Source organism: Protobothrops mucrosquamatus, unplaced genomic scaffold (assembly GCF_001527695.2).
Source record: "Protobothrops mucrosquamatus isolate PMUCROS unplaced genomic scaffold, P.Mucros_1.0 scaffold1133, whole genome shotgun sequence".
NCBI lineage: Eukaryota > Metazoa > Chordata > Lepidosauria > Squamata > Viperidae > Protobothrops > Protobothrops mucrosquamatus.
This window is the reverse complement of record NW_015387351.1, coordinates 613,338-623,335: the sequence shown is the minus strand read 5'-3', so window position 1 is coordinate 623,335 and position 9,998 is coordinate 613,338. Positions and strand designations below refer to the sequence as shown.

General features: G+C 40.7%; 1 protein-coding gene across 1 annotated transcript in view; it reads right to left on the bottom strand.

Annotated features, from left to right (window-relative positions):
* Positions 1–9,998, bottom strand: part of PLCD4 (phospholipase C delta 4) — a 23,025-nt gene that overhangs the window by 1,314 nt on the left and 11,713 nt on the right. The window contains 8 exon segments of the mRNA XM_029284950.1: positions 889–1,038; positions 2,613–2,748; positions 3,829–3,992; positions 5,543–5,659; positions 6,319–6,475; positions 6,928–7,092; positions 8,220–8,372; positions 9,192–9,336. Of these exon segments, the coding sequence (XP_029140783.1) occupies positions 889–1,038; positions 2,613–2,748; positions 3,829–3,992; positions 5,543–5,659; positions 6,319–6,475; positions 6,928–7,092; positions 8,220–8,372; positions 9,192–9,336 (1,187 nt within the window).

The following is a 9,998-nucleotide window of genomic DNA, read 5'->3' as shown; positions in this document are numbered from 1 at the left end:
GAAATTAAAAGACGCTTGCTCCTGGGGAGGAAAGCTATGGCAAATCTAGACAGCATACTAAAAAGCAGAGACATCACCCTGCCAACAAAAGTGCGTATAGTCAAGGCCATGGTTTTCCCAGTTGCAATGTATGGATGTGAAAGTTGGACCATAAGAAAGGCTGAGCGACAAAGAATTGAGGCCTTTGAACTATGGTGCTAGAGAAGACTCCTGCGAGTCCCTTGGACTGCAAGGCGATTAAACTGGTCAGTCCTAGAGGAGATCAACCCTGACTGCTCTTTAGAAGGCCAGATCCTGAAATTGAAACTCAAGTACTTTGGCCACCTAATGAGAAGGAAGGAGTCACTGGAGAAGGGCCTAATGCTGGGAAAGATTGAGGGCAATAGAAGAAGGGGACAACAGAGAATGAGGTGGCTGGATGGAGTCACTGAAGCAGTAGGTGTGAATTTAAATGGACTCCAGAAGATGGTAGAGGACAGGAAGACCTGGAGGAACGTTGTCCATGGGGTCGCGATGGGTCGGACACGACTTCGCAATTAACAACAACAACAACAACAATATAGCCCTTGATGTCACCTGAAAAAAGATTGAAAGCACATTTTCTTTCCTTTTTTCCCTAGAGCTGGGCTGAAAGGAGGATATCCTTGGTAGAAGACCTAACAAATTCCCAGATGTATAGATAGGATTTTAACAGGAGATTCAGCCAGATGGGGGTCATAGCCTCTTGTAATTAAACATTACTGCAATACTCTTGGAAAAGGAATATCCAATGTAGTTGCAAGTGATTTCCCCCAACTCCTTTGTCACAGGGACCATTATTATTTTTATCCCAAGGACTTGGTGGGAGGTAACTCCACTTCTTGACTAGGGTAATAAGGAGTCCCATACCTGCTTTGACACTGGTGAGAGGTAGTGTATACTGGCCCACAAAGTCATTCCAAGTCGCCTTATCATAATCTTCCACCACAAAACGTAGAAGGGCCAGTTCTGGGACCCACACGTAGAACCGAAAGGACTCACCCCAGTGTGGATTAAAACCTGTTCAAGAATTTTGAAATAAAGTGAAGATGCCCTCACTAAATGGTATTTCAATGTCTCTTTTAACTTTCCCTTAGACCGATGTTTCTCAATCTCGGCAACTTTTAAGATGTGTGGACTTCAACTCTCAGAATCAGCAACTCCGAAAGTTGCTGAGACTGAGAAACGCTGCCTCAGACTGTGCCAGTCTCATCCCCTAAAAATCTCACCCATTTCCCCTCTTCAATGCTGTTTCTAATATGCTTCCTTAAACAATTGTCTTCTATTTCCCTTCTTGTCTCACAATCATCTTAACACCCCGGTTGTGCAAGTTCTATTCTGAATGCTTGAAAAAAAAAAGTCCTTATGGCTGATAGTATGGAATCTGGGTAACTGGCAGATAAATTGTATTTTTGACAAAGTTCCTCTTTCTTTCTGAAATATTTTGCTTCATGTTTCCAACATGAATACAAAGGTAAATAAAATAAAATAATTGAAATTGGGTGGAATTAAGCAACTGAAATTCTGAAGAAAAGGTTAGCCATAATGAAATTCCACTGGATTAAACTGGGCAAATCTGTTGCATTTTGTGGTAAAATTAGATTCAGCTTTGGATTTTTTTTACTGATTCCTATACTTTGCTGTCTTGTTATATAGGAATGTTTAGCCAATGTACTTTGGAGATGCTCTTTAAAAAAACCTTCTCAAATCTACTAACAATTTTTTAAAAAAGAAATATCCCTGTAAAACAACATAAATATAATTGATGTAATTTATATATTAAATTGATATAAATTGAATTGATATAAAACAGCATAAGAACAATATCCTCCATTAGTCTGAAGAAGGCTTTGCCAACTAGTTTTTGCTAGGCTTAATACAGAGAGGTACAAATACTGCAGTACCCTGTTGCTTAAGAAGTTTGGCATATTTACATAATATTGTCTCTCCCCAGGTTTGTATATTTATTGCAGTGACAGATTTATTTTATTCCACCGAGAATCTGAATTTCATTGGCACAGATTGCAGAACAGGCATATTCCATCTACGAAGGAGTTCTAGCTGACAGGGGTCACAGCACCATCAGCACCATCATCTCCCCTGAGGTTAAATTGATCCTAACCTTGTGGGTCTCTGAGGATACAGCTATGTCAATGGTAGGCAGCTTTGGCTCTTTTATGACTCATGGACTTCAACTCCCAGAATTCCTGAGCCAGCAAAGGAAGAGTTTCCAAACTGAGCCATGCTGGCTCAAGAATTCTGGGAGTTGAAGTCCACGAGTCATAAAGGAGCCAAGGTTGCCTACCCCTATGTCATCATCCCATGCAAATGGGGAACCTGAGAGATGGCTGTCTTGTTTGTGAGCTGTATAGGTCTTTACTGTCTCATTTTTAAATATTTTTGGTTCTTTTATCTGTTTCAACTGTTTTTAATTTTATTTATATGAGCTCAGTTTTAGTTGTATTAACTTGGGAGCTAACCAGAGTCACATTTCTGAGGTGGGAAAGCTATAGGAATTGAATGAACCAAAAATAAGGAAAACGCGTAAGATCAAAGGCCCACTGTCCTTCATCTTTACAATAAGACTGGCTCACCATTGTTGTCAATGTATTTGGTTTCCTGCTTGGCACTGTCAGAAGGGATCCCATGAATCTCCACTCGCACTAACGGATCCACAATGGAGCCTTCTTTGCTGTTGGGAATCTTGGGCAGCTGCTGCCCACTAATGATCTGAAAGAGAAGATCGCATGAGCATGAACCTCATGTCAAAGCTACAAGGCAGAAGCTGTAAAAGTACTAACTGCTGAAACTCGCAACATGCTGCTCAACACAAAGAGCAACTCATCAGGAGTCCTAGAATGCCCAGGGCTTCTTTTGTCCCCAGCTGCCAGTTGACCCTAGAAGTGCCACTTTTGCATTGGCACTGATGTTACTGAGTCAGTCATTGATTGCTCTGGCAAATGCTCTCAAAGGTCTCTGCCAGCATTTCCTTTGAGTGCAGAAGCTGGAGGGTCTGCTACAACAGTGGACCCCAACCTTTCTGGCACCAGGGACCAGTTTCGGAAGAAAAAATGTCTTCCACAGAATGAGAGGGGATGGTTTTGCACACAACCTAGATCCTGTGCATGCAGAGATGATGCTTCCTTCACTCGCCCATTGCTTGTGTGACCAAATTCCTAACAGGTTGTGGACCGGTAGCAGTCCATGGCCCAGAGGTTGGGGACCCCTGTGCTAGAAGATAGCCATTATTCTTGGGGAGCTCCTTCATTGTATCTGTTCTTTTGTGTGGCTGCTGGCAAACTGAACCTGTGTTCCAGAAAGAGGAGATGTGAATTTTAAACAAACAAAAGTAAATGACTGGCTTGATTGGAGGGAGAGGAGAAGAGTAGGATGGCAGCAGTAATAAGAAAAGGAAAGGTGGAGAAAAAAGTACTTTTCCCTCTGTTTTCATTTTTGCCTTTTGTCCCACCCCATTTCGGGGAACATAAAATGCAACTCTCTCCAAATTTAGTTAATTTCATAATATGTAGACTTTCTGGTACAAAAGAAAGAACATTCCAATAGAAGTTGCCATTATACAGGGGAAATTTAAGGGAAAATTCCTTTAAAATATAATTATTGTTTTTATTGGTCATTGTGGACTTTACTGAACCATAAAAGCATAGCAGCAAATGTGTATATATATATAATTTTAAAAACTTGGAGAGGGGCAGAACTCTATGTTCATTGGTCTGGCTGAGCATGAGGAAGTTACATATTTTTTTAACCTCCCCCAAACCTTTAAAGTATGGGTACAGACACGTACAGTACCTTAACCATTAAGCTCAAGGGGTTACCTTCACCCCTGCTTTCATGGTTCTCAGGGCTGAAGGCTGTCTCTCTATCCCTCATGAAACTCGGCTTCAACACATAACCACAGCGGCCATTTTGACTAAAAAGCCCATCATACAAGTCCATCTCTCATGGTCGGCAAACTTTTAAGTTCCGGTGACTTTACTCCTTCTAATCTACCTTGTCAATAAAATAATAAATAAAAATTTAGAATCTTAGAGTATGGACAGGAGTATCTCACCAAGGTCTCTTTTCTCTTGTTTCTTTTTCGTCAACTCTCTCTCCAAGAGACGTTTTGTTTAATTCAGGGTCAGATTATGTGACTGGTTGTTCACACAATACATTAAGCCATAATGTGAGTTGCTTCTTGTGCTAGGCAAACCCAGTTAATTGTGGTTTCAATAATTCAGAGAACAATTCATATACTATGTGAAAACATCTATTGTGTTTTATAAAATAGCTCAGTGCAAAGTGTAAACTCTGCAAAGAGGGGCTTACCCTATAAATACCGGATAAGCAAAAAACTGCTTACGTAAATGCCATCCACTCTGGAAATTTGGAGAATTATCATTAAAAGAAATCTGAAAAGCATCAGGTTGGAGAAGTACAGTACAGATCATATCTCCAATTAATGTGTACTGTAGCTGACAAAAAAGAGAGTGAGCTGACATTATTGTTCTCACAGTTTTTTTGTTTATCTTATCTCTAATTTTTATTTCTGTTCGCCCTTGTCTGGCTCAACAATACATACAAGAGAAGAGGAGGAGGAGGAGGAGGAGGAGGAGGAGGAGGAGGAGGAGGAGATGATTCCTTTCTCATATAAACAGCAGCACCATAAAAACTAGATTAGCATGGTTCACTCAGGTCATAAAATGCAACAACAAATAGTATCAAAAGAGTGAAATTTCATATTCTTTCACAAATGATATTCCTAATCTATTCAGTCTACGATGCAGCGCAAATGAATGACTTTGTCCTAGAAAAAAACTAATTGTTTATCATTTGTTTTTCAACAGACTAGGACTGCAATGATGTAAAATGGTTGGAGATATCCATTTGTGATGAATAATTGTAAATAAGAGCTGAAGAGACCAGACACTGGATCAGATCAAATACCAACATCATCCATTATCTCCTGTCTGAGGAGGCCAGCAATATGAAGAACATGACACAAGAGCCCACTCCTTCTATTGTGCCCCACCAAGTAATATTCAGGGATATGGTGCATTTCACCCTGATATTGGTAGGTATCCACTAGTGCAGGGGTAGGCAACCTTGGTTCTTTTATGACTCATGGACTTCAACTCCCAGAATTCCTGAGCCAGCAATGCTGGCTCAGGAATTCTGGGAGTTGAAGTCCACGAGTCATAAAAGAACCAAGGTTGCCTACCCCTGCACTAGTGGCTTCCAATAGCCTCATGGCTTTGCTTTACTTTCTTTTAAAATGACCTGCCTTGCTGGTGATTTTACCATCTTTTGTGACCACGTTTCTCATTCATTTATTGATGCTGTTTAAAGGCCACTCAGTAAGGGGAGTCTTCAGGACAATTTGCAGCAAGAAATAACAAAGTTAGCTCTCTTGCTCTAGGTAAAAGTGCCAATGTGCCTTGTAGTGGCTATCAAGCAACCTCACCATTACAGTACATTCTTTTCCCTCCTCATCTTCTCCTTGTCCCTTTCATCTTTTGCATACCCAATTGGCACCCCACATTCCACATCGCCTGGGGGTTGAAATTGGAGGAGTCCGTCCGCAGCCCACTGGGGAAGATCCGTGTCAGTTGCCAGGTATTATGGCGGACAAAGTCATTCCCTATGGGAGATAGTGCACCAATTGTTAGGAATTCAGTAAAGGCAGAAGTGATTAATTAGGTAAGAAGACCAGCAGGATTGTAATACTAGAACACCTATCATTTATCGAGAACCACACACACCAAGCAATGTTCTATGTATGTATGGCTTGTCTTAGGATAAGCTTAAGAAAAGAGTCCATCCCTTCTCAGAGCTCTGAGAAAGAATGTTGTAGAAAATCTTAATGTAAGCAGAATAGTTACTTCATAACAAAAGGGGGAAAACAGACATTTCTTGCATCCTTTCCAAGGCTGGATAGGTACTGTTACTTGTAAATTGCAGAAGCATCCAGTTTTAGTAAAATTCATTTTAACCAATGCTATAGGGCTAATTGGTGCTGAAATTCCCTCCTGGATGAATAACAAACACATGGGTAGAGTTCTGAGTTTACCCAATCTGATATTATTATACTACTGTTAGTATTATTTACTGTATCTTTATGGCTGGCTTTACATATTTTTATCTTTTTTAATCTGACGCAGAATTCGTGGAATTACAGCCTGCCTGTACCTGCTAAGTTCTAGCGGTAGAGGAAGTTGAATGAGCAAGAATAGTATTGGGCAGAATTGTATACCCATGGCCCATTTTGCCTGCCATCAGATTTCACCCTCAGTTTCTCACCAGATTCTCGGATGAGCTTGCGAGCTTTGGATTCAGTGAAGGAAGACATCTCATACGACTTGTAGTGGCTGCAAGAATGCTGGAAGCTGCAGAATGGTACACTCTTACAGTAGATAATACAATCCGAAAGTTCCTTGGAGAGGGAATGTTTAACTTTCTAAAATAAAAATAAAAATGTTCATCTGCAGATTATTCACAAATAATACTTCTGCCAAAATGGGGGAAAGTACCCTGTCTTTGAACATTTCATCTGTACAAGTAATGTAACCCAACCCAGCCCCCCCCCAAGTATTGAATCCAAAGTGACTATTGTTAAAATATGATAATGACACGAGGCACTATCCTAGAAGCTGCATTTGGCCAATAGTGGGAGAGGAATAAAATTTTCTCACAGCAAAGAAGGGAGGGATTAAATATTAATAGATAAATGAATCTACCAGAGACCATTTTGAGGAGAAATCAGCAGAAATATTGCTATTGTTAGTCTATGATTTGCCAATGAATTTAGGTGACATGATTTTGGGGAACTTTGTGGAAGGTACAAAATAGGGATCCAGGTTGCCTTCTCTTATTGTAAACAGCAGGCCAACCAGGAAGGTGTCGACATACCTTCTCTTTTCTCTTGTCTTCACTGCGCAGGGACTCTTCTTCCATCTCGTTTCCTTCCTCGTCAATAACGTCTTCCCGTTCAGGTATCTTGTCTGGATGCTCATTCAGAGAATCTTCCAGATATCCAATCTTCTTGCCCTTTAGAATGATCTTGCGCTTCAACTCCTGCATGGGGACACGGAGACCAGATTGGAAGAGGAAAATGATTCTATTGCTTTTGACAGAAGCAGCTCAGCTAAAGTTGCTTTGGTTATAAGACCCCAGCATTTTCACCAGAATGAGTTTTGACAGATGGCAAGGTTGCTGAGTTTAGACCTCTGTTCAAAACTTACTGTGACTTTTTTTGCAAGCACTTTGCATTGGGGCATTCAAAGGACGTCCAACTATTTCCTGGATAGTTTTGGACGTAGCACTTTTCCAGAAAAGTAGTAAATCCCTCTTTAAAAAGCAACCCAAACCACAAAGAGTACCACTTAGAGCATGCTGGCTGGGGAATTCTGGGAATTGAAGTCTACACATCTAGAGTTGATAAGGTTGAGAAACACTGGTTTAAAATCTCAAGAAGCATTGTTCCATGAAGCAGCAGAGAACCATTGTGCAGTCCCTCTATCATCATCAGTCAATTGTTGTTCAAGGTGATGCAGATGTCTAAACTGGGGCCACTTAAGAGCCTGGAAAGGCACAGGTGGAGATCCTGGTTGGAAAGACCTGAAATTTCCTGTTGCCTGGAAATTTTCCAACAGTCCTACAAAACAAGGTCCAGGAAGGCAACGTGCCTACAACAGCTTAAAGTGCCCAAGAGACGTGAGCCTGGTGCTATCTCTAGTGGGTCACTTGACTGTACTGCTGACTCATTTTTTAGTTAAATGCATTTTTCAATGACTATGAAATGTAAGGGGGAAAACAGGATGTTTTGAGGCTGTCTCATATGGACTGGGGATGAGACAAAAAACACAGTATGGTGATGTAGCAGGGGGAAAGGGGGGGGGTTAGCTGTGCATATTTGCACTGCTGTGGATGTAAGTCAGGAAAGGTCTATGTAAGCTCATTTTGTTGCTAACTCTGTCATGATTTGGGGCATTTCTATTTCTTCTTCTTCTCTTGGTTTTTGTACCATCTAGCTTGATGAAGAATTCTGAAAACTTCAATAAAATTGTATGTTATTTTCTGGCATTTTAGTTGCTCAATGTCCATCTACTTATCTATGAATTTGAAAACACCTCCTAGTCCTTGTAAAGGGCTAGCCTGGATAATCATTAGGTGAAAGTTTATTAATTACTCTATGTTCTTACTTCAGGTGAAGGCAATTGCACAGGAACAAGGTCATCAATGGTCTTGATGAGGAGACATTCTCCCAGGATGCCTTTCAGCAGTTGTGCCATGATGTCTTGTTGTTCTATGCTACAGTGATTGTCAATAGATAGAATGATGGGATAATCAGAAACCTGGATAATAGAGGAAGACATAGGGTGATAAATAAGAGAATGAGCTGTGATAGTGTTTGTATTTAAAAGTTACCGTTTAGGTATTTTGTCCCTTTTTGAATAACTTTAATATTTGTCTGTTCTAAGATGAAAAGCTACAGTATAGTATCTGCCCATCAAACACATCAAATTCAGTCTGGCAGGGTTGGTGTGTTCTTTCGATTAAACAATGCCATCTATCAGGATCTCAAAAGCACACCTCTGTAGCAATGCCTGCCTTCTGGAATGAGATTTGCCCTAAGATCCAGATGGTTCCCATCCTGCTAGGCCTTTGTCAAGTGTAAGTGAAGCCACCTTGGATTGTGTGGGTTTGTTTCTTTTTCATTCCTGTCCAGATCTTGTACTGTTACCATCTTTTTTATTTCTATTTTACTTCTTATTGTATTTTTTAAAGTACTTTTATTTGTGAGCTGTCCGCATTCATTGGCAGTTTGGCAGCATACAAATTTTCATTATCATCACCTCATCATCAGCATCAATAATTGGCCATGGTTAGTTGCTTTTGAAGGGATTTTGACTTACAATAAGAGAAATAGTGCAGATGGAATAAATCTCTAAGGCTACATAAATCCTTATTCAAAAAGAGCTGAGCCAGAATATACCTTGCAGAATATACCTTGCAATATACCTGAGCCAGAATATACCTGGCGTTGTTCTATGCTGTATTAAACTCCTTCTGCTCAAGCCTAACAAATTCATACTTTTATCGTTACCTCCTTCCCACCTATAGGGGGAGTTCAGCCCTACAGGTATTTCTTGTGGTAAAAGCATACAACTTACCCAGAAGGCATATTTCTCAAGAGTTGTCACAACATCACGGAAAGGGATCTTAGAAGTGAATGTATAGCCATGATAGACAATTGGTTCTCCATTCGGTCCATCCCAACAATCAACCTCTAAGCAGCGGCAGCCCCGTTTGAGAGCCCTGCAAAGAGGAGAAAGTAATTCATTGGCCCTTTGTCTTTGAGACCCAGAATACAGTCCTGGCAGTTTCCTCAGTGAACATGGAGAAAATATTAAAAAAAACACCTATAGCCAGGGCTTTTTTTGTCATAGAACGCACCGGAACGGAGTTCCAGCACCTTTTTTCGACGGATTTTCCACAGTTGCCTTGAACAAAATCCTAGTCTTTTAGGTACACTAAAAATTGAAGGTTTTTTTTTTCAACTACAAAGATAAACCTTGTAGGATAGGCAAGGCGGGTTGTATGATGTGTGTGAGTTCTGGCACTTTTTTTTTTTTTTTTTTACAAAAAAGCACTGCCTATATCTAACACCTTTGTGGCTTCCCTATTCCACAGGCAGCTGGTGGAATGGCATGGCAGAACTGATCCTCAAAACACCGGGAAAAACCTCCAAGTGCCAGTCAAAAAAATTAACTGGTTATATCAGATGCCTAGAGGAGATTATCTTAATTGTTCCACCAACTTTGCAAAGGTCTGAGAAGTTAGTAATGTCCAGCTTGATTAGAAAGTATTCATGTCACCCATGCCCTCGTCACCTCCCGCCTGGACTACTGTAATGCTCTCTACATGGGGCTCCCCTTGAGGAGCACCCGGAGGCTCCAACTGGTCCAGAATGCGGCCGC